The sequence below is a fragment of the Podarcis tiliguerta genome (assembly GCF_965153285.1).
Source record: "Podarcis tiliguerta genome assembly, chromosome: 8".
Classification (NCBI taxonomy): Eukaryota; Metazoa; Chordata; class Lepidosauria; order Squamata; family Lacertidae; genus Podarcis; species Podarcis tiliguerta.
In genome coordinates this window covers 37,577,330-37,602,310 of record NC_139541.1, presented here as the reverse complement: position 1 = coordinate 37,602,310, position 24,981 = coordinate 37,577,330, and the positions used below count along the sequence as shown (strand labels likewise).

At 44.1% G+C, this 24,981-nt stretch overlaps 1 protein-coding gene across 2 annotated transcripts; it reads left to right on the top strand.

Moving 5' to 3' along the window:
• The first annotated feature begins 591 nt into the window (after positions 1 to 591).
• On the top strand, positions 592 to 24,981 carry LOC310682766 (dual specificity protein phosphatase 22-A-like). 2 transcript variants are annotated; one of them, XM_083451981.1, is made up of 10 exons: positions 592 to 772; positions 1,467 to 1,667; positions 1,740 to 1,785; positions 1,960 to 2,064; positions 6,548 to 6,581; positions 7,721 to 7,803; positions 11,429 to 11,478; positions 16,144 to 16,218; positions 20,038 to 20,209; positions 23,841 to 24,981. In XM_083451981.1, exons 4-10 carry the CDS (start codon positions 2,044 to 2,046, stop codon positions 24,051 to 24,053), a joined length of 648 nt encoding a protein of 215 aa, XP_083308107.1. In that variant the 5' UTR covers positions 592 to 772; positions 1,467 to 1,667; positions 1,740 to 1,785; positions 1,960 to 2,043; the 3' UTR covers positions 24,054 to 24,981. The 2 variants fall into 2 exon arrangements, with proteins under 2 accessions (XP_083308107.1, XP_083308106.1); XM_083451980.1 differs by lacking the exon at positions 592 to 772 and having other exon boundaries at positions 1,663 to 1,785.

The following is a 24,981-nucleotide window of genomic DNA, read 5'->3' as shown; positions in this document are numbered from 1 at the left end:
CATAGGTGTGATTCAGCCCTATCGGCTCTTGTCAACCCCCTTTATACTATTTTATTACATCTATACCCCACCTTTCGTCCAAGGAGCTCCAGGTTGTGTACAGGGTTCCCCTCCTACTTTCTTCTCACAACAGTCCTGTGAGGTAGGTTAGGATAAGAGACCATGGCTGGCCCAAGGATAGCCAGTGAGCATGGCTGAGAAGGGACAGGATTTCAGCCCTAGGCACTTAGCTCTTAAGTCTGATGCTTTTAACCACTACACCACACTGCCTCTTGTTGTGAATAGCATTTTGCAGTTCATTCCCTGGTATTAGGGATTTGCAGGTCAGCTAATAAGCCAGCTGCGTCCTGCATCCCTTGCAGCCTAGCAATATAAGGATCGCTTGGGTGGGGGAGGTTACCCTCTGAGCTGAAGTGCTTTGCCCGGTGGCTTGTGCCTGAAAATAGCACTAGCTGCCTTCACTGACTCTACAGTCGCTGACCTGCTTTTCTAAATCCCTGTGCGGGAGGCTGCCTGGCCTCTGCAACAGCACCCTCTTCAGGTGAATCCTGATAATGTACCAAAACAGAGGTCCCTTTCCTGCTTCCTTTCTTTGGAGGCTGGCTTTGGAAAGGTGCAAGCAAGGAATGAATGAAGGTATCTCGGCCAAAGAAAGCATGACTGCAGCAGAAAGGAGCTGATGCCTCTGCTGGCGGATGATGCTTTGCTGCCGTCTCCGAGGAAGCTCCTAGCACGACTCCAGAGCAGCCGAACTGGAGCCTTTACCTGAGAGGTAGGAACGGGCAAATGACAATTTTACTTTCTCATTTTTCCAAACTTAAGTTCAGTTTTCCACATTTCTGCATCAGTTTGCAATTATCTTTTTTAAAAAAGATATTTTTAAAAAACATGAAATTCCAGCCTATTCCCCCCCCAACACATTTTTGTATGCAAAGTATACACATTTTTGCAAAAAAACAAAACGAAACCCCAATACAATGCATTTTTTTGTACATGACTTTTCTTCCTTTATACATAAAAATGTAAGGGAGGTTAAATGGAAGCAGGAGGTGCTTCACACAGTGGTTTAGCAAGTCACTCTGTGAAGTGCCTCTTCCCTCCTTTTAAAGAGAACGGGACTGGAAGCAAACTGGTGGGGGGAGGAGGCAAGGGGATGGTTGAGGGGTAAAGGGAGCAGTGTTTGGTCAGGGGTGGGGGAAGGGTGGCTGGCAAATGGGTAGGCAGACTTGGCGGGCAGAGCAAGCGGGGGGGGGGGAGCCCCTAATATCAATATATACATTGACTCAAGTCTGAACACAATGCAATGTCTGCGCACATTACTTGGCTGGGTAGCTGCGGTGCAAAATCCAGAGAACTGCAGATTTTGAAGGGTTTCTGTGATAAGCAAAGTCTGGGGGGACAGCTATTTCCCCTTCCCCAAGTTTGTTTAGGGTAATGGTGATTTCCCCTCTTTTTGTCTTTTTCAGTAAGGCAGAACCTCTGCATTGCAACAGTATGTTAGACATTTCACTTGGCAGCAACAGCTGTAGCACAGTGACTCATGAAGCAGAGATGGGAGGGGAGTGTGTGTGTTTGTGTGGCAAGCATCGATGCCCCACACAGGAGTCCGCCAGCAACTGACCAAGGATCCCATGTCACAGCTGGTGACGTAAGATCTGCAGATCTTGGTGAGAATCCCGAGTCCCCATTCCTCCGTGTCCTGTTGTGACCCTTGCTGCTTCTCTTTCTGTGTGTGTCAGTTCCTGCCTGGTACTCTGTCCTCCCGCTTCAGATGCGGCAGAGCTGGTAAGTGTATGGAGATTTCCTGCAAGTCCCCACCCCATAATAACCAGCGCATGCTCTTCCTGGCCCATAATACTCCTCAGCAGATAAACGCACCTTTCGGAATGAGTCAGAGGAGGAAAGCGAGTCTCAGTTATCAGGGTGTTTCCCTCCCTTTTCTCTCCTTATGTTTTGCAGTGCCCTGGTGACAAACAGGGAAACTGGAATGAGCAACTGTGGGTTTTGTGTGTGAGCCTGCCTGCTGAGGAACTCAAAGGTGGCATGGGGACCGGGATGAGTAAGGTACAATCCTTGGGGTTCATTGCAACTTAATAAAAAGTGGGATTGGGGGTGGTAAGGTAGTAAATTATTTTATTTTATTATTTGTTGCATTTATTGCATTTTCATTGTTTCCTCCAAGGAGCTCCAGCTGGCTTACATGGTTCTCCCCCTGTTCATTAAATCCCCACCACAACCCTGGGGTGTAGGTTAGGCTGAGAGGGACTGGTCTTCAAGGTCACCCAATGAGTTTCATGGCTGAGTGGGATTTGAACCCTGGTCTCCTGGGTCCTGGCTGGACACTTGGCCAACGAGACCGCACTAGCACGACTGGGGCTGATGGGACTTGGTAGTCCCCCAAAATCGAGAAGGGACCAGGTTGGCGAAGTCTGCAGTGAAGCAATTTATGTCAAAGAAATAAGGCTCGGTTTGAGCGGTTGTGGATCAGCTGGCGGCACAGCAGGGCCGCACCCCAGGGCCAAAGTCCAGTCTCCTGCCCTCCCCCACCCATGACGAGGATGGAAGCAGCAGCAAACAGGCACTGTATGCTGGGGCTGAACAGGCTTGATGCTGGCCATCCCAGTGTCCTCCCTTCCTTTCCTTTTTAAAAACACTTTATAATCTTGTGGCAGCCAGGTAGGCATGTAAATGTTTTTATTATTTTAACCTCAAAAATTGGCTCAGTATTGTCAGGTATGTGTTAGTACCGCAGCAGCAGCAAATTCTAATTATCCATTAATGTGGCTGTGATTTAAGTGAGTCTGAGCATAGGCAAACTTGGCCCTCCAGATGTTTTGGGACTACAACTCCCATCAATCCTAGCTAACAGGACCAGTGGTCAGGGATGATGGGAGTTGTAGTCCCAAAACATCTGGAGGGCTGAGTTTGCCTATGCCTGATGCACACTTTCATATTTTTAATCGGGGTGGCAAAACCGACTTTTTTGGTGGCTTTTTGCTTAAACACAGGGGTTTTCAAACTGTGGACCACCAGTGGTCCAGAAACTTCACTCAGGTAGTCTTTCAAAGCATGTCTGCATTCAGTAGTCATATTGATTTTCAATTGTATGTTTATTGCTTCTTTCATTAGAAATTCAGTTTGATTGATTGCAAATTGTAATACAATAGTATATAATGTAAAAAAGTAAACACTGAGCCAGTGTGCTCAGAATGTCCAACCAGGACCTGAAAGACCAGGGTTCAAGGACCTGAAGCTCACTGGGTGACCTTGGGCCTAACCTACCTCACAGGGTTGTTGTAAGAATAAAAAATGGAGAGGGGAGGACCATGTTAGCCACCTTGAGCTCTCTGAAGAAAAAGAAAGTGGGATATAAATGCAATAATAAATAAATCAATAAAGGAATGAATGAATGAAGCAAGCAAACAATAAAAATACAATTAAAAACCATACAGTATCGAGCACAGTGCATCACAACTGCTACAACAGACAGAAAAAAACATTCAGCAGTAAACCATCAGCAATTTTCACATGGTCCTTGGTGAGAATGGCTCTAACATATCAGGGATGCAGAGGTAGTTGTAAGCCATGGAACAGCAGAGTAGAGGGAAAAGAAGCATTGATTGTCAGCTCCATGACTAAAGCAGCACACCTGATCATCGCTGTAAGACCATTAAGTCCATCATGTAAATTTATCCAGCTGCTCCACCGAAGAGCGCTGGATGGAAGGATGAGCTGAGAAGCTGCTAGTTCAATTTTTCATGACATAAGAAGACCCCCGTTAGATCAGGTCAAGGGCCCACCAAGTCCAACACTCACAGTGGCCAACCAGATACCCCAGTTGGGAAGCGAGCAAGCAGGACCTGAACACAACAGCACTCTCCCTGTTTGAGATTCCCAGCAACTGGTAATTCAGAGAAATACTTATTATTGCGAAGAATTTACAGTGGCCCCAAGCAAGCTATATTCCCTCAGCCTTCCCTGTCTGCATGCAATATGAGCGATAACAACAATGGCCTACTTTGCAGGGATGTTAGAAGGATTACTAAACTATTGGTCTGTGTCTCCAGAGAACTCCCAACTCCCTCCAGTTTACTTTTCCCACTTAGTGAGCCTTCCACCCCACTTACACTTGCTGCAGCCTCCTGTTTTTATCAGAAGACATTCAGCAATATTGGTTGGTATTCTTTTTAACAACAACAACAACTCACTGAAGAACTATTTGTTTAACATGCAGCTGGGTGCCTGGCAGTGGGATCAGTTTACTGCCTGTACAGGGAAAGTCACAGCTTTACTGAATTAAAATTAGATCCTCTGACCCAGATAAAAATGCCTGCTCAAATCAGAGACTGCCGACCTCCCTGTTTCTGGATTGAAATAATTGCGGACAAGAGGTTTTCTCAGCTGGCTGGCTCACTTTCCTGCAAAGGGAGGCAGGATATTCAGCAGAGGCAGGTCTATTAGGGCAAATGGGACACTGTCCCACCGAACTCAGCCTGCTCCTACTTGCCTGCATTCCTACTTCCAACCAGTCCAAGGAGGGTGGCCCTGCCTGTCAGCTTCATCTTCCTTAGTCTCAATGTTGCCCTTGTAGAACACAGCAGGGAGGAGGATGGGGGCAAAACTAGTTGGCTGAGTTGGCTCAGTTAGTACAGTAATTGTCTGCATCTGCCACTGGCTCTGGCTCCACCTACTGCTGGGCTCCCTCTTCTTACACCCTACCAGCTCCTATAGGCACCACCTACCATGGAGGATAGCTCATTGTCATAATGCTTTCTACAAAATCTGATTCGTTCAGGTCCTAGTCTGACGCTCTAACCACTATACCACACTGCCCAAGTTCGTTTTGTTAGGAGGCAGGCGGGGAACACAGCACGTTGTAACTATTCTTTGCTCTTCAGAGCAGGAGGAAGGAATGAGAGAGAGGGGTCCTGTTTTGTTCAAATGTCTCAAGCTAATCATTTAAAAATAGCACCTTCGTGTGTGCCTGCCCTGGATGCTGTCTCGTAGTGGAGTTGTTTGGAAGATCTGCGCTGGCTGCTATAGAAACGCAAAACAGAGCCATGGAGTCTCTGGGCCACAGCAGACCCTTGCTGCTGGTGTGAAGCCAAGCCGTGTCTGTTTGAAAGGTCACGCCGGGAAGGCCTGATGTTTAGGTTGCCTGGCGCTTGGTGTGTTCCTTGTGAGGCTGGCAGTGGGCGAAGGATTCAGAATGCTGCTTTTTAAAAGGCACCAAATCTATGCCCAAGTCCTAGAACTGAGCTCACAGTCCTCTCATAGGAAGCTGAGATGATAGATAGATAGATTAGATGATAGATGATAGATAGATAGATAGATAGATAGATAGATAGATAGACAGATGATAGATAGATGATAGAAAGATAGATAGATGATAGATATGCAGAGTTGGATCATGTGTGCATCTAGCTCTGGCTGATCTACACTGACTGGCAGCAGGCTCCCATGGTTTCAGGCAAGGAGCTTTTCCCTGACCTACCTGGAGACATGGGCGTATCCCGGGAGGAGGGCAGCTGCCCCCCCCAGATCAAGTAAAACAATAGAAATACTTAACTAACTAACCAACCAACCAATCACGTCAGTTCTGCCCCCACTAACAAAAGTCCTGCCCTCCCACAAAAGTCCACTCCCCCCCCCCCAAAAAAAAATCCGCTACGCCCATGCCTGGAGATTCTGAAGGTTGTATCTGGGACCTTCTGCATGCAAAGCAGATGTTATGCCTCTGAGCTACAGCCCTGCCCCCAAAATCTGTTCAGAATTCTCTCCTCTCATGCTTCCTTCATTTCAGAAGCCGAGATTGGGGATTGGGAAGTTATTGCAATGGTTAAAGAATCGGTTGGGGAGGGGAGGAGAAATCCATGTTGGTCTACTGCAAATCATTCAGTGATCTACCAGTAGATACTGGTCCTCATTCTGTGTGCTCTGGGAGAAGGGACTGGGGAGGAATTTATTTCCATTGACATTTAAAGCTGAACTTATCAAATTCGCACTTCCTGAAACAATATGAGAGCAATATAAAAATGAATACATTAATGGACATATACCAAAATGCATTATGAGCACTTGCATGCAAAAACATGTATATGACTCAAAACTGGGTGCAAAAATGTGCCAGGAGAAATTCTTCCCCAAATGTGGAAGAATTTCCATGATATATATTTTTTTTAAAATGAGACCATTCTTGCAGAAATGTGGAGAATTGAATTTAAGATTGGAAAAATGAGAAATGAAGAGTACAAAAATAGGCAGATACTTCCATCTCTTTTCCTCTAAAAAACATTACTGTTAAGCCTACCCAGATGCATAGAAAGTGTGAATTTTAATTATTATTTTTAGTAATTTAACTTTCTGTATGTTTTAAAATATTGTAATATTTTCTTTTGTTTTCTTGTTTTATCTTTTTGTAAACCACTTTGAGGTTTGCTTGTTTTTTACAATCAATTTTATGAAATAAATAAAATAAGCCCAGGAGGATCTTGTTCACAAGGGACAGTGCTTGCAGCACTAATTATTTTTCTTGGCTTATTTTCAGGTTGTGGGGGGGCTGTACCTTGGAAACATCAGGGGTAAGTGTTTTGCAAACTCTGCCTGTCTCCTAGCAGATGTTGATTATGAGCAGTGTATGTGGCCTCTGCTTCCTCCTCCTCCTAGAATCTAGTACAACTATGAAATGATGAGTTGGTTTCATCTTTGCATGGTGTATGTATTGTTATAGATTTAGGAGTATTATTACTTATCCCCACCAAGGCCAGGAAGTGTCCTTCTGACATAGATTGATATAATGCAAGGGACCATGTGTTTCACAAGGCATATGTGTCATTTTAACATACAGGTAAGTTCTGTGCCATTTTGAAAAACAAAATTTCATTTTATGGTTTAGCATTGCTTTGATTTTGAGTTACATAAGGGGCGGGGAGGGCACAACAATATTTTCAGTTCTTTTAAGGGTCTTAATCTGGGGCTGGGTCCATCCACATGATTTAATGTTATAAAGCAAGAGTGCATGTTCATAATTTCTTCATAGTTAGTTCAATCTGTAGTTGTTTATTTGCATTATTTATATACCGCTTATCAAGTGCTTTTCCCAAAGGGTCTTATATAGTATTCGAAAAGAGAGAAAACAAGAACTGAAATGCAAAATAAAAATCACACAACAAATTAACAGCATTAAAAGCCAAACAGCCCCCTTGCAAACACGTACACACTAGAAAAAAATAAAAATAAAATCAGCCCACATATTAGAATCAACAGATCAGAAGGTGGGGACAGTCACAAGACAGAAGCCTCCTGTTGTGAATGGGAAAGACTGAAGTTGCTATTAATATATGTGTGGGTGGACTGCTGTGATTTAATTCAACAGGAGGTGGAGAGGTGGATGAACAGCTAAATAATGTCCAAATGTGGGCAAATCCTTGCTTAAGAACACAAGGACCACAGTAGATGCTACACATAAGTACCAATATCTTTTCTTGAGGGAGATTTTGGATTGGCTAGAAGGGAAAGGGTCAAGTCCTCCATAGCACTTTTCTGGGGATAAATCTGCAGCTTCCAGAGGCTGCTTTTCCCTTTAAAAAATGGGAGAAAGTTTACACACATCTTGCTATGTAACATCTTGTTTTGGTCTTTGCTGGATTAAAGCAAGGGTTATGAACTAATGCGCCTTTTTTATTCATCTTGGATCTTAGAAGTCTCTCTTTCTTTCCAGATTCCGAGGACAAAGAGAACTTAGTGAAGAATGGGATCACACACATCTTGTCGGTGCATAGCAATGCTAAGCCTGTGCTGGAAGTGAGTACGGAGAGGAAATCTGGAGCATCTTGCATCATAGCAATAAGGAGGAATCCGATTACTTAAAACATGACAGCTGGAAAATATGTAAAATGCTTTAGGGACCCCAGCTGCAGGCCATTTCCCACCCCATTCATTCATATTTCTTTGGCTTCCCCAGCTAAAATGTGAATGCATGACAGTAATTATTTCTGTGGTGAAGTTATGAAATGTCACAAGCCAGTAGAGGGCAGTGCAATTACAGAAATGATTATGCCAGGTTTCCCAACCCTCCTTCCCTCCACATACTGTGCATTAACAGATCTTGCTTTCAGTTCTCTTGTAATGCCAGATTTGCCTAGTGTAGGGATGGGGAATCTGCATCCCTCCAGCAAGAGTGCATGTTCATAATTTCTTCATAGTTAGTTTAATCTGTAGTTGCTGGACTACAGCTCCCATCATCCTCGACCACTGGTCATACTGGGGTGCTTTAGAAAGAATGCAGTTGGTCAAGGGAGCCGTGGGCTCAAAAAGGTTGAGAACTCTGGACTAGATGATCCTCAGGGTCCCTTCCAACCCTGTGATTCTATGACTGGCTAGCATTTCTCCAATGTAAATGTAGGCAATACTGAGCTATATGCGCCAATTATCTGACTTGATACAAGGCACCTTCTGATATTCTGATGCAGCTGCTGCTAATAGCAGTTTACTCTGCTTCCCTGATGTTTCCTTACCTGATAATTTTCACACTTTATGTGGTACTTCACACAGCCAAAGAACCACTCCTCGAAATCTAGCAGCTGTTCAATGCTCATTTCTGTGTTAGCTGTTTCCAGGGCCACACTAACACCTTGCATTTAAAGCACTGTGATGCCACTTTAACAGATTTAGTTCCACCAAAGAAATCTGGGGTGGTTTACTAATCAACTCCTCTTCACAGGGAACTCTGAGAATTGTAGCTCTGTGAGGGCAATCAGGGTTCCCCTAACAGCTCTCAGCACTTGAACTAAGTACACCTTCCAGAATTCCTTAGGGCAAGCTATGACTGTTTAAAGTGGCATGATAGCACTTTAAATTTATAGAGTGAATGTAGCCTAAAAGACATGTTAGAAATCAGGATAGAGGAGCTAGCATTGTAACCAGTAAAACTAATGCAATAAACCTCATGACTGAATACAGTTGTAGAGAGTTGTGTGTGTGTGTGTGTGTGTGTGTGTGTGTACTGATGGTGTTGTTTTGCGTGGGTGAATTTGCCCAGGCAATACATGCTGCTCTGCTTCCCAAGAAAATACAGTATGTATTTATTTTGAAAATGAACTCCATGAAAGCCATTTTCTTGGTAAGAGATACTGACTAATGTCATCAAGGGGGGGGGGGGAATCAAATGCAGGGAGCAAAAACCGCTCACCAAAGCCGCAGCTGCTTGGACCGCATCTCTGCAGACTTGCCAGACAGATGGCAAATGGGCGCAGAGGTCTTACAACATGATGGAGTGAATGAGGCCAGGGAGAAAAGGGGAACTGGAAACACACGGGTGCATTGAGCAATTTGTCACTCTGGCAAAAAGAATTGCAGAGTCAAGCTCCTTTCCCATGCCTAGCCCTCCAGCAAGTGCTGAGAGAGTGTGCATGGGGGTGGTGTGTGGGGGGGTCCCATCTCTGGTAGTGAGCAGGGGTGGGAGGAAGCTTCAGTGGAGAATAGTAATTAATCCTGATGTGTATTGTTGTGTGATTGCCTGGGAAGGATGGGGTGGGGTGAGGACAGGAGAGGGAGAGGTTAGCAACTGCCTGGAAGATTTTACTGTTGCAAACGTGTTGCAACACTCTCCGCAAAAAGTATTTTCGATACTAGTGGTGTTGCATCCCCCCCTTAAAAAAAAAAAAAGCAACAACCTACGTATAGATGAACCGAGTTGGGAATGACTTGGTCCAATAGAAAACAATCTGAAAATTGTGCAGCAGCAGGTAGACCCAAGTTGGATGAGGCCTCTGCTCTGTGGTGTGCTTAGCTTGATGCTTAATTTGGACCATATCAGTGCCCTCTCTCTTTTTCTGCATCTGAACATAGGAAGCTGTGATATGCCAGCTCAAACCATGGGCTTCTCCAGCCCTGTATTGTCTATTTAGGCTGGTGGCAACCATCCAGGGTCTTGGGAAGAGAGAGAGCTTTCTCCACAGACACCTGCCACCTGAGATCCTTTCTGCTGGAGATACAGTGGTACCTTGGAAATCGAACGGAATCCGTTCCGGAAGTCCGTTCAACTTCCAAAGCATTTGGAAACCAAGGCAAGGCTTCTAATTGGCTGCAGGAAGCTCCTGCAGTCAATCAGAAGCTGCGGTAGCCCCATTGGACGTTCGGGTTCCAAAGAATGTTCACAAAACCGGAACACTCACTTTCAGGTTTGCGGCGTTTGGGGGCCAAAATGTTTGACTCGCAAGACGTTCGGGATCCAAGGTATGACGGTATTCAGGTTTCACATTTAAGCTGATTTGGTGCTCTTGCACAGCAAACCTATTCCACCATAGCATTAGGCTTATGGGGATGAGAAAAGTGATGGGAAGATGCAGTGGAATGCCTGGGATATTTCCTTGACAACAACATTTAACTGTGATTCCTGCATTGCAGGGGGGTTGGACTAGATGGCCCCTGGGATCCCTTCCAAATGTACAATTCTATGATTCCAACCTCCCTGAAAACAAATTGGAATGAATGCTCGGCAAGCCGCTGATGTTGCTTAGGGCCCTCGCACACCTAGTGGAAAGAGATCAGGGAGGGTCAATGCTCAACTAACAGGTCATCTGACAGCAACCATCTACATTGGGGCTTATTAAAGCATCATAAAACAGTGAGCAAGGTTTTATGTTTCCTAGAACTCTTCCATCAGGCTGGCTGCATCTGATCAGAACTCTTCCATCAACCTGGTGCAGAGGGCGTAATGCAGATTTGGGGCATAATTACTTGTTATGCTAGGGCTCTGAAAAGGGAAAGCATCATAGGGGCACAGTTTGAAGCAGGGAGCCCTGGAGCACCTCAATGATCCAGACTTACAAATAGTGCTGTTTTCCATAGTGCCACAATTATTATTTTTCAAATGACAACATTTTAGAGTTGTCCAACAGAAGTACCCCTGAACCTGGATGGGTTACTATGTCTGCAAATTTTATCCACTTCTGTGGGTAATAATAATAATAATAATAATAATAATAATAATAATAATAATATGCCTCTTATCTGAATGGGTTACCCCAGCCACTCTGGGTGGCTTTCAAAAGGGGGAAAAAAGTTGTGGCCATGTTTTGATTCCCCAGTCGTGCCTGGTGCTGGAGGGAATGAAGCAGAATCTGACCCCAGAGCTGGACCAGGTAGTCTCCAATTTAGTCTAAGCCAACTCAAGTTTATTTTACAATGCTGTGGTCTGAACTGAATCTCGTGGTCAGTACACATTTCTAAAATGGAGCTCCAAGATAATGAGTTGTTTGGCTCTTAATCAGATGAGGTTGTGCTAAGTGCAAATAACAAATCTGAGGCTACGCTGAGGACTATCACAGAACAGTAGCAGATGTCCCTCCATTTGTTTACTGTGCTGTGCCTCCTGCATGAAGTGGAATGCACAAGTCCCTTGTAAAGCTTGTCTGTTTTTTCACAGGACATGACCTACCTCTGCATATCAGCCTCAGACTCTTCGAATCAAAACCTGTAAGTTCTCTCAGGGTTTTCAGCCTGTATACAATGCAAACATGCTAGCTTTCCTGGAGAGCAATCCTGTTTTCCTCACTTGTTGTTCATCAGAGAAACCGGTTTTGTAATCAACACACTGATCCATCTTATGTTAGTGCATGGAGCAGAGATGGGAAACCTCAGGCTGGGCCCTGAATGTGGTCCTCCAAGCCTCTCCCTGGCCATGCCCTCATTTCCTTAGACCACATCATTCACTCATTGACTCTGCTTGAGTGCTTAACCTCGAATTTGTCCTTGAACTCTGACACTGCTGTTCATTTCGCTGAATGGAAGACAGTGTGAAAGTGTGTAGAAACTAGCTGTCTGTAAAAAAGGAAAATTCACATTTGTTGCTCCACCCACTTTTGCCTCCAGCCCTGCCCATCACTGGCATGTGGCCCCCAGAAGGCTGCTTAGAAGGCAATGTGGCCCTCAGGCTGAAAATGGTTCTTTACCCCCAAGACAAAGCATGACCTGATCTCTTTTCTTTTATGGGCACAGGATTCAGTGTCTCAATGTCAACTGAAAAGCTACCCCCTCAGATGAAAGGGCCCCTTCCCTGAGCTAAAGGTTCCCTCTGAGGGGACTGAGAAGCTTGACAAGAAAGTCCTGCTCCAGCAAGTTTTTTTTTGGGGGGGGGAGGAGAGGGTGTTTTGTTTATTCCCTTCCCTTCTTATTTCTTTTTCTTTCAATCATAACATGCCTCTAAGCAATGGGCCACAGGAAGGAAGTTTTGCTCTTAAGGGGTTATTTTCTGCACATTGCATTAGACTCTGAATTTCACAATCCTGGTGAACTTAGAAAGGTTCCCCCCCCCAAGAGTCCAGATGAGACTGGGTGACTTGGAATGACCCATAGTTAGTGGGCTGAAAGTGGGGGTTGTGACCCATCACCACCCACTCTTGCTTTCCAAGAGGGTTTTAATTCCACACCTGCAAGATCACAGCCTCGGTGATCTTAACCACAGCCAGCGTGGTGTTGTGGTTAAGAGCGGTGGACTCATAATGTGGTGAACTGGGTTCGCTTCCCCGCTCCTCCACATGCAGCTGCTGGGTGACCTTGGGCTAGTCACACTTCTCTGAAGTCTCTCAGCCTTACTCACCTCACAGAGTGTTTCTTGTGGGGGAGGAAGGGAAAGGAGATTGCTAGCCGCTTTGAGACTCCTTAAGGGGAGTGAAAGGCGAGATATCAAGTCCAAACTCCTCTTCCTCCTCCTCCTCCTCCTCCTTCTCCTCCTCCTCCTCCTCCTTGCAAATTGGTCCAGAATGATGACTGTACCATTTTGTACATTCACAACATTCAGAAACTTGCAGTGAAAGAGTGGAGGAAAAACCATGTGGAGGTGCTTTAACCATTCTGGTCATGAGTGGAGTAGAGCAGATAAAGGGTGCTATGTCTGATCATGATGGAAAAGACCCACAAGTAGCCTCTGGCTCTCACACTTCCTCCTCTTCTCCTTCAGCCCTACCACCAGGAGACTGGAAGCTTCTCCCCTGCCATGTTTGTTGTGTCTTCCAAACTGTGGTTAATCTTAACTATAGCTTGTTTGAGACTAGCCAACTTCCAACCAGGGGTTATGAAACATTTTATAATTCATGGCACAACAGGTGCTACTCCTGTAAGAAGAAGAAAAACAGAGAAAACTACACACTGCTGTAGGGTCATTTATTTATTTTAATAATGCATGTACCACTTAATATGTATTTGGGTAAAATAGGAATGTAGCATGACCTGCATATTGTGGAAAGTTGCTTGTTTGCTATGCATCTGGACATCTCCTAAGTTATCATCACCTGATTTTACATGCTAGTTCCTGAGATCGAAGAGTGGGTTTTTGTCTATGCTGAGATACAATTGGGTGCCATTTGGAATCAAGATGGTGGGCTTGAACCTTTCAAAACTGCACTGATTGTAACCACTGATTTCAAAACTGCACTGATTTTAACCAAGGATTTCAAAACTGCACTGATATTTTAACCAAGGATTTCAAAACTGCACTGGTTTTTTAGAATTCCTGAGCAATAATGGGTATGAGGTTGCTAGTATATCTTAAGATCAGTTAAAACTAGCCATCTCATCAGAACAGCAGCAACGAGTGGTGTAGCGTGGGTAGCCAGCTCCCGAGGCTGTGGGTAGCGGGTGGGTAGGAGGGAGGGAAATGGACAGAGTACACATGTGCGTTCAACTGCCTAATGGTGTCAACATCACCCAGGATATTGCAGCCTCAGAGATAAGAAAAGAAGAGTCACTCTGTTGTATGGAAAGGTCACTTTCTGGTTCTCATGGAGAAGCCGTTTTCAATGGAGCCCAGGGACGAAAGGGGGCAGCTGTACTGAGGCAGCAATGGGTATTGAAATTTTGCACCCCTGACAATGTTGTGTGCAGGACAACTGCCCCATGGCTCCCCCACACTACACCACTGGCAGCAGCAACAACAATTCCATTTTGACTTTTAAATAAACAACAATTCTGCACTCAGGATCTAAAAATAGATTACCAAACTGAGAGGATTCATTACCTCGTCATCAACTTCTCATCAGGCCAGAGTGAAGAAATCGAGAAGGGGATTTTACAGTACCTGAGTGTTATTTCTGTGAATGGAAACACCTTTTGTTGAGGTGTCAAGGACCTGGGATGAGTCTTCTTTTTCTCAGCATGCCTCAAGTTTACCAGGCTTATCATCAAGCAGGAAATCTGACTGCCACGTACAGTGTTAAGTGCCTCTTTACTGGCATTGCTTCTGGCGCTGCCCACACCTTTGTTTGGTTTCATTTTTCTTTCATTTCCTTTTCGTAAGTGAAGGTCAAAGGAGGTCTGTCAGTTCCTTTGCCAGCATCAAAGGAGTGGCACTAAAGGGTGAAAGGGAAGGGGGAGGGGCAGGAACGTGCACAGATCTGACTGCAGGTGTGGATAACTCTCAGCGATGTGATGCGGTGATCTTGTGCCCCTTGTGTGCAGACTTAGGAGGGTGCAGGCTTGCACAGATGCCTTATACATGTTGGCATTGTCTTGGTAGACAATGGAGGAGTGCACCGCCTGCTGTGGCTGTAGAGACTGATAGAGGACAGACATGTTTTGTTGCAGCTGGGGCAGATGAAGGCATATAGTTGTGTTGCTGCAAATGCACCATGGCATTTCTTCTCCCTGAGCACATCACAGTCATTCCTCATCTGGTCACTGCCATGGATACACAACCTGTCTGCCTGCCTTCAGGCACTGCAGTTGTCAGCAAGGGATTCCCACAGGGTAGGGTTGATGTTGTCAGCCTTCATGTCACATTTGCAGACATCTTTGTAACACAGAGTTGGTCTGTCAATGTGCCTGGAGCCTGAAGTCAGTTCCCCATAGAGCACGTCCTTGGGGACCGAGTCTTATACTGCCTAATTCTGTCTTATACTGAGTCAGACTGGCGGTGGCTCTCCAAGATTTTAGACAGGGGTCTAAAACCTGGAAATGCTGGGATTAAACCTGGGATCTTCTGCAGGCTACTCATGTGCTCTGCTACTGAGCTACAGCACTTCCTTTCTTCATCAGACCATCAATCCATCTATTCCAGCAGCCACCTTTTCACCAACCAGATGCCTCTGGAAAGCCTACAAGCCTCTCCTGCAATTGCGTTCGGCATTCACAGCTATACTGCCCTTGGACAGTATAGTTCTCTAGGTTCTATTTAGCTACCAGCGCACCTATGAGCCACTAATAAGCTCATCTCCTCCATGAAATTGTCTATTTCCATTTGAAAGCCATCTAAGTTCTCCAGATGACCAGTTTATTCAGCATTCTTCCTGAGTGGCTTGCACAAAGCTAATGCAGAGTTTAGATTAGGTCTGGTCTTTAATGAGCATTCATTCTGATATGTTTGCAGGGTGGTTATACGGCAGTGAACGTTCATCTTGATTTGTTTGAGGGGTGTTGTTACACCTTCCCATTAGTCATTCATTCATTCCACACTTTCCAGTGCATTTCCTTGTCACTTTCAATCTGCCCTGCAACATACTGACAATATGAAGTCAATTTCCACCATCACATCAAGTGGTAGTGAGTTCGTGAATTAATAATAATGCATTGTGTGATGAAGGACTTCATTTAGTTTTTTTAAGATCTACTCAGTTGGATGACCCTGAGTCCTAGACCAAATCTACACCATAAATTTAAAGAAGTATCATATCAATTTAAACACTTACATTTTCCTCCAAAGTATCCTGGGAACTGTTGTTTGTTAGGGTGCTGACAGTTTATTTATTTATATTTTATTTATTAAATTTCTATGCTGCCCTTCATCTGAAGATCACAGGGCAGTTTACAATATAAAACACACAATATAAAGCACGTCAAAGCAAATTTCTGCTAATAAACACATTTTTGCATGCAGTTTTTACTCATTCCCACATTTCTGCGAGCAATTTCCCCTAATTTAATGCATCTTTGTATGGTATTTTCATTAAAGCCTTCATTTATTTGCACCCTTTCCCCTAATATATGCATTTTTGTAAACATTATTCCACTGGAGAACTGCATCACAAAATTTTGGATGAGTAACACTTTTTGAAGGATAGCTGTGATTTGGTTCTCATGCTGAATCAAATTTCACCTTCATCTCTAGTTCAGGGCAAACAATTCCTAATTTTTCTTCTTTGCTCTCAGGATACAACACTTCAAGGAGTGCATCAAGTTTATTCATGAATGTCGGCTACATGGAGGAGGATGTCTCATTCATTGGTGAGCTGCTTTTCTCTGTCTTTCCTTTTCAGGATGGGGAGCACACTATAATATATGTATACGGACATTTATATATCTCTGGAAACCTGCTGGCAGTCATTCCTAAACTATACATACATACTCGACTGATCTGGCTCCCTTAACCTTGCAGGATGATTTTCATTCAGGCTTGAAACAATCGTTGTCTGAAAAGTGGCAGTGTTATGGGTTTTTCCATGAGTTATCTTATCTTCATGGGAAATGAAATGGCCTGAACAATACTCAGGCAACACATTGCAGATGCTGAATGCCAAAATGATCTAGGTTTAACCTCAAATAACATTTTAATTGACAGAGCACTTCAATCCTACAAACAGTCAGCCATCTTTATCTGCTCTCTGTTCCAAAACACCACAGAGCCTTCGCTCTGGTGCATTTAAATGCTGTTATACTAGCTGTTTTGGAGGGGAGGTTTTAAATAATTCCCTAATGTCAACGTAAATGTCCCTGTGAATCATGAGAGGAAGATTCAACAACTCATGCTCTTATGTATTGCTCTTCTCCTCGTGATATACCTAACATTTTTACTAGAAATTCCAAGGACATTTGGATGCATTTTATGCTTCCAGATCACAAGGCATTCACCTCTTCCAGGATGGCTAAATACCTACCAGGGATGAATTTTAGCAAACTCACAATTCTGTTCCTGGTGTTCTACAGTACAGTACATTTACTAGTAATTTTATTGTTATGGTTCTCTATTTTGTATGGTTTTGTTTTATTTTATAAATTTGTGCAAAGTTTCTTTTTTGAATACTGGTCTTTGATCATTATAAAGAGATTGATTGATATACATACATTTAGGTCACGCAAATTTGCTAGAGTTTAATATAGGCTGAGATAGGAGAAAAATAAAGGCTGAAATCCTATCTATGCATACTCGGAAGGAAGCAGTATTGAATGTAGCGGGACTTCAACCACTTCCAGGTGACAAATTTATTGAGCATTCAGCTTGATTTGTTTGTACAAAGTTTGCAGGGAGGTTAGGTGACACCCGGTAGTCACTGAGAGTCCATTCGGATTAGTTTGTGGGGAGGTCAGATGTTGTTGCATCAAGGAAACATTATCCCACACTTTTCTGTGCATCTTCCTATTCCTTATTGCAAAGACTTATTTTTTTTAGGGGGGCTGATTTGTTGTGCTCCAAATAAACTTCCCTTGCACAACCTGAATTTGCTGATATGTGATTCAGTCCCACCAGAAAACAGCAACAGCCTGGAAGCATCCCTGGGCTGTGTTCATACTCCTGTTTGCTGTGCACTTACGTGATTCTAGTGCTGGGTTTTTAATCCATGCTCATACAACATTATCCAAAATGCATATGTATCTCTTGTTCTACAGTACTACTGTATGGCACTGTAGTTTCTCAAAGGAGTGACCCGCTGACTGCAGTCCTTAAGCTGTTCCTAGTTCATTTCTTGCCATGGGGGAAAGACATCTTTGCTCTGTCAGTGCTCCCTGGTGTGCACACAAACAGAGATGAATTGAAGCTGGTGCTGATGTGAACAGTTGTAGGGGGGGGGGGGAGGGAAGAGGTGTGAAATGCCTGGGGGACAGGGAACAACTTTGCTGAGCTCTAAGATGGTAAAGTGAGCATACTTTTACTTTAAGTGGACATGGATAGGATTGCACTGTCAACAACCTTTTGCTTTCCCCTAAAGCTGGATGTTATCGTTGGAATTCTGAAAACACCAATGGCCTGAGCTAAAGAAGCAAGTCTTGCTTTTGTTCCGTTCAGCTAGCACTGAAGGATTAGTTTGGCATGCTGTTGCAGCTTTTAGCTACTCCCCCCCCCCAAAAAAAAGGATTCCTTATGCAAGCTGCAGCAAATTTATTCAGATTTTACAACCAGTCAATGTATCATGTGTATTGTGCAGAAACCATTTGCAGAGGGTGGGGCTGGAGCATGAAGATATCCGCTGCCGACTAGACACACTCCTCTATTCTGCCTCCTTCGTTTTGCCCCATTCTTTGGATCCTAGCCAACGGCTTCATTAGCCAAGTAGAGGCTTCAAAAGGGCGATGAGCCACTCCACTCTCACTGTCAAATCCACTCCCAGCATCTGTCATCAACCATGTCCATCATTTCAAAGCCTTTTCTCCCTGCTTGTCTCTCATTTTGATAGCCAAGAGTCACACCAAGATCATGTCAAGTTTTTATACATGTAATGGTTTTTTCATATATATATATATATATATATATATATATATATATATATAATGCCCTTGTTTTAACAATATGCGTAATTGCTTTATATGCTTTTATTGTAGCCTGCCTGCTTTTATTGCATCTCTTTACCCTGGCCTTTGACACCTGAGACATGTGTTTTCAGGACCCACCCATTTGTTTTAACTGTTTTTAATGCTGATTTTTAAATTGTTGCAACCTGCCCTGGCACCTGAAAGTGAAGGGCGAGTCGGGAATTTAATACCACTACTACTAATAATTCTGAAATTGCTTTGATATGCTCCGTGGCAAGTGAGTCATAAAATTAATCAAATAAAAAATAATCATGTTTAATCTGTGACCTCTGCCTTTATGGCATTGTAAATCTATGTTGTTGGTGCTGTGGGGTCTGCCACGTGGCAGTTCATGGTGGAGTCCGTTTTTTGCAGCATCCACACAACAGCGCCCCCATCATAAGGCCATCCCATATCGTCCCCTTCCATTTCATCTGGATTTACCCTTTCTGGAGTATTCTTTTTCTAACTTACCAAATCTCCGGCAGAAAAAAATGTAAATGAAAATGAAAAAATAACATTGCGTAGCATTTTGATGAGGATGATGTCATATGGACCCTGTAAAAAGCTTGCAGCCCTGAGTAGAACAGAGTCCACAATAAACTGCCATTAGAAGTCCCCTGTGAGAACAGGCCTTTTAAGTGGTGGCCCCTTGTCTGGGCAATGGTCTCTTGAGGGAGATGTACCTGGCACCATTTTTGTCAGTCTTTAGGCACCAGGCTAAGCCCTAACTATTTACCCAGCCCTTAGATTAATTAATTTTGCCTGTTACGGGGGTGCTCATCTTTTAGTGGGGTGGATAGGACTTGTCCTTAGTAATACGTTGCTGGATGAGCATTTTATATATTTTATATTGTTGGTGGTTTTAATTTTTCCTAGTTTTACATTGCTGTTATCTGTTATATTTTAGCTAGTCAAGTCACTTTGAAACTTTTAATGGTATAAAGTTATCGGTAAATGCAATAAACAGCAACAACAAAACACAGTAACTTTAAACTGCTGTAAGCGACTCTGCATATTTCACAGGCAGGCTTTCGACGGATGGGCTAGAAATCTCTAAATAAATAAATGAAGACTCAAGGATTTTAAAAGCTAATAATAAAGTCAAGAAAATATGAAAAACCCTGCTGGATTAGGCCAGAAGTCCATTGAGTCCAGCATCTTGTTGTCATAGTGGTCTATCAGATGCCTATGGGAAGGCCACATGCAGGACCTGAATACATGCAGAATCTCTCCACTTGTGATCCTCAGGAACTGGTATTCAGCAGCATACTGTCTCTGAAAAAGGAGGTAGAATAGAGCCGTGGTATTTAGCAGCTGTTGATAGCCTTATCCTCCATTTAGGTGACGAAATGCAAAACGGTACTTGATAAGAGGGCGTCCATCTTGAATTCTATGATGCATGAATGCATGTACAAACTTGGGAATATGTCCAAGAGTGGAAAGAGCAAGACTTGGGGGTCTTGCACAATCTTAACATGGGTTTTCTTCACTCCTGTTCCAAATTGAAAACATTGCTCCTTTATTTCCGCTCAACAGCTTAGCTGGAGTGTCTCGCAGCACCACCATCTTGGTGGCCTACCTCATGACGGTCACTAACTTTGGCTGGGAAGAGTGCCTGACAGCCACCAAAGCTGTCCGTTCTTATGTGAGCCCCAACTTTGGCTTCCAGGAACAGCTTCAGGAGTATGAAGTCACTCTGCTCAAGGAGGTAAGGCTTCATGTTTCTGAACATTTTCAGGTTCATGTCTTCAGAGATACCTGAAAGTTAGCTCTTTCCTAGTTCCTCTCTCACACAGTGATGAGAGAGGAATCAGAGTCAGTTTGCACTGATAGGCAAATCTCCCTAATTCACACTTTCTGAACAATACTTGTACCAAAATACAGCCATCCTTCGAAGGTGTCCTGGCCCTAAGCTGATTGTTGAAGAACAGTGAGACAGCAAGTGAAAGTACTTTTTCTTTGCAGCAAATGTTTCTTTCCCCAGTGCCCCAAGGAAACCCAGTGTGAGCATGCCTCACAGCTGAGACTGTCCGCAGGTTCCTCCTGACTCCCAACATTTACGGGTCTAGTGCCCTGTGCTTTAACTTCCCTTCTCAGAAAGTTGTTGCTTTCTTTAAAAATAAAGAACCTCCAGGATATTCTGAGAATATCCCATGCTGAGGAGTGGGCTGAAGGAGGGTGGAAAGATGAGGTGGTGCTGCACAAGAAGGCTTTCGGAGAAAAATGTACCACAGTTTGCAAAAACTATTTGAGCCAGGCATTCCCCCAAAGGGCACAAATTCAGCTGATTTGGGCATCCCCCATGAATTCAGCTGACTTGGGCGTCAGGCATGCCTCCTCGCAGAACAGAACATTTCCCCAGGGAAGGATATTTGGTTGCTGAAGATATGAAGTGGCCCTTTTCACTCTACTACTGTTTGTTTTGGGGCATAATGCAGATCTGTTCTATGTGAAAGGGCAGGGCTGGGAAACCTCAGGCCAGAGGGCCTAATGTGGCCTCTCTACCTGGACCTTGGAACTCCCCCCAGACCATATCCATTCCCATGACACACCAAGGGGTGTAGTGGTAAATTGTGCAGGGTCCCTTCATGGTAGTCATAAACATTATACAGCCTAAGTTTATAGAACAATCTTACAATTATACAATGATAGTAAGAAGGGATGCATTGAAACAATCTGTGCAGATCCCTTGTTGTATTTCAGCGAGATCTACTATTTTCTGTGCACGTGTGTGGGCAAATGATTTGGACCTAATGGTTCTGTGCTCCTAAATACATAAGCTTTGGAAGATACAGAAGAACTTATTGCTCTTCCTGAGCACCATCTCCAGAGTGACCCTAGGAGCCAATCCTCAGTGGCTGACTCACCTCCTTTCACTGTGGCACCAAGGATGAGAATACTTCTTCTCAGTAGCTAAAAAGCTCCCCTTTTATGCTGATTTGGTAGCTATAGGATGCTGGAGACAGAGACCGTGCCTGCTGCAGAAATAGTAACAGGTCCGTCCCTGATTGCCTTTTTGGTCAGCTTGTGGGCTTCCAGGAGGCAGAGGGTGGGTTGCAGAGAGCAAGAGAGGGGGTCTGCAGTGCACAGGTCTGCTACACTGCAGTCTCGGGTTTTGTGTGGGCAGGGGAGCAGTGATGGGTTGGAGAGCAAGAGAAGCAGTTTGCAGGGGCCTAGTCCAGTGGAGGAGAGAGAGGTAGGCCCATAGGCCCATATCAAATCAATTGTAATGGATTGATTTGAAGTCACTTCTGCACCAGGTAAAGTAATTTTTAGCCCCCCAATTCTCCCCCTCCCCCCCGACCAGTCCCTTATTTGGCCTGACCAAAGGTGGCAACCCTGACCTTTGATATGATTGAACAGGGCTCCTCTTGTCTCTAGAAAGTGGCAAGAACCACTTTCACTTTCAGTTCTAAATGAAAGTCACTCTGTGCTGCAGCTATATCTGTAGGCGGAGACTGCGAGACTTGGGTGTGGAGGACTGATGTTCTGCTCCACAGGGCAAAGCCAACCAGCTTATCTCTGGTTTCTCAGGCAGTTTATGTATTTAATTTTTTTTTTGAGGCTGGCTTCCAACTGACAAGCATGTCCAAAGCAGCAGATAAGAGAAATAAAAATAGCAATATCATTGTGCTTACCCTCACTGTGAAGATATCCAGGGAAAGGTGCTTCCCTTTGTTTGGTTTTCTTGGGAAGGAGGCTACTGGTCCTGGTGACTCCCCCCCCCCCCCGCATTGCAATGTTTGCATTATATTTACAGGTACACAGATTGCATGTAGGTGGAGACACAGCTTAACCATTCCAGCAGACAGCCACTGTTTCCACCAGAAGCCTAAGCTACTTGCAAAGCCCTCTTGTCTATATGGCTTTCTCAGGGTCGTCTCCATTGAAATTAATAGCCATGGCTTTCAGTGGGTAACTGAGTATGGGTATGCTGCCCACAACCTATTTTGCAGAGAAAGCAGAGAGTTTAACATGCAGAGGTCCTTGAACATTTTTAGGCTCAGGGGCACATTTGGAAATCTAAGGAATTGTTGCGGTTGCACCACAAAATACCCATTTCACGGAAGAAAAACTAGCAAAGCTCGGAACCTACCAAAAAGCAGGCAAAACATCACCCATTCAAGAAACAAACAAACAATAATACACATTAAAAATATCTCTAGAAAACAGGCAACTTCCCTGAAAGCCAAAGACTTAGTAAAACAAAAACCCAAGTCTCACGCAGGGTGCAAGCAAAACAGAGTCCTCCACCCACCCAAGCAGAATGACACTTGACTTTTGCCGTGAATGCAGGATCGGTTACTTTGAGGCAGTTTGGGGTTATGGATCACATTGTTTACTTGCAAGTCCTTGATAGGAAATAAACCAAGTTTCCTTTTTACTGTGTGACTAGCTAGCAGCATTGCACCTCCGCCTTGAAACAAAACATTGCATGCTTTCCTGATTAAAAGAATAAAAGTTGTGCATTAGATTTCCATGGCCCAGAGGGCAGATATATTATTACATGCAATCTTAAAAAAAAAAATCCCACTGGAAGTCCCCCAATAGGCTGGGGGTAGCCCACTTAAGGACATGAATGATCAGGGGACCATTAGCACAGCTGTGCGTGGGAGGTGGCGCTCACAAGGGATCCTCCTTGCGTGGGGAATCAGCTGTAAGGGTTATGTATTCATTATTTCCTAATTCTTTACTCACATGGTTTTAGGTAAGTTCCTGCAACTTTTATTCTGAGTTGAATTGAACACACAGGGTGTGATTTCCCTGTCCCCCTGTTTAACTAGCTCAAATGTCTTGCTCAAAACCAAACAGCAATGACTCTGCATTGAAAACACAGCTGCTGCTTTTTCCAAAAAAACTTTTTTTTTAATTGTCATATTTTTGCACAGCAAGCAGACAAGAGAGGAGGGGAGAAAAAGGAGATATTGAGTAGGATGCTAATAATAACATAAGGCAGGGGATACAAACCAGAGAAACTGCTGTGGTCAATGACAACCTCCCCACTTAGGTGGCTATTTGAACAATGTAGTAAGAATCCATTTGCAAAATAGACTACAGCATTCACTTGTCATTTCATCATAATTGTATAAGGCCAGGTGCTTCTGACATACACCTGTTAGGCCAGTCTTCCTCATCCTGGTGCCCACTGGACACTTAAGACTACAACTCCCACTGGCCCCCAGCCAGTAGAAGCTGATGGGAGTTGTAGTCCAAATCATCTGGAGAGCACCAACTTGGGAAAGGCTTCACTGTGCCAATTGGTTTTACCTGCATTGCCTGCATTGTCTTTGCTCATCCTTCATATCTTATGCAGCTTCTCTGGGATTTTGTCTTGACAGTACAGGGCCTGGATTCAGCAGGAGTATGGCAAGAACCCACTAAGTGACCAAGAGGACTTGCAGTGCTTACTTTCCCAGCAAGAAGAGAAAGCAAACCAGCAGCAAGGTGGACTCAGAGAAACTAACTGGATCAATGCCCCGAGCCAAACTAGCTCTCAGCCACATACCACCTATGACAGCAGCTCCAGCCACAGCCGGTGGATGAATAGATAGCAAGAGTTCATTAAAGACTTGGAAGAACTCTGCCTGTTATCTCTTTAAGGAGAACACAGCTTAGTTATTCTGACCCACAGTGAGGAGTGAATAGATCAGCTGCATCTTGGACATGTTGTGGGTGCAATCGGCATTGCTCAGTGGTTCAGAGTCAAACTCACTCTATTTCCCACCCCCGCCTCTGCCACAGGCTTGTTGTATGGCCTTGTTAGGTAGCATCTGTTGTCTCTCTTTGGGTTGCCCCTGGTATTTGGGATTAGCACAGCCATTGGGGGCTTTCTGAAGTCAATGAGAGAAAGTGAGATGATGTTTTAGAGCCAAAGATGAGGTTTCCAGGAAGAGAAATTTGAGACACAACAACATTGAATCTAGCATGATGAGCAGATGGAAGTTGACTGGCTCATTGGTATTGGGGGTGCTTTCCCAAGTGACGTGGAGGGCTTTTGGCTTGAGTCCAGGCATTTTCATTTTTGAGGTCCTCCAGACAATCTGTTTATTGCGCATTCAATCTGATTACACAGGGCTTAGGTTATATTCAATCTTTATTGAGTATTCATTCTGAGTTCTTTGCAGGGAGCTTATACCACAATAAACATTCTTCCTTATTTGCTTGCAGGGCGTTTACAAATCTCCTTGTTAATCGTTCATTAACCACAAACTTTTCAAAGCATTTCCCATCACTTTCCTAACAGCAAAAAAATCAGTTTTGTTTTCTTTTTTTAAGTGGATTTGTTGCACTAGGGTGGCAAGAGGGCTTTAATCCAACAGGGCTTTAATTGCACAGAACTAAATTTCCAGGACATGCTTGAATCTTGCAGTGCTTTTCATTCAGAGCCAGCAAAACACCAGCAGCTTGGTGTTAGCTGTTGTGTATTTTGTTGCTGAAAGCCATATTCCAAAATACCAATAAATATAAAATGCACTAAAA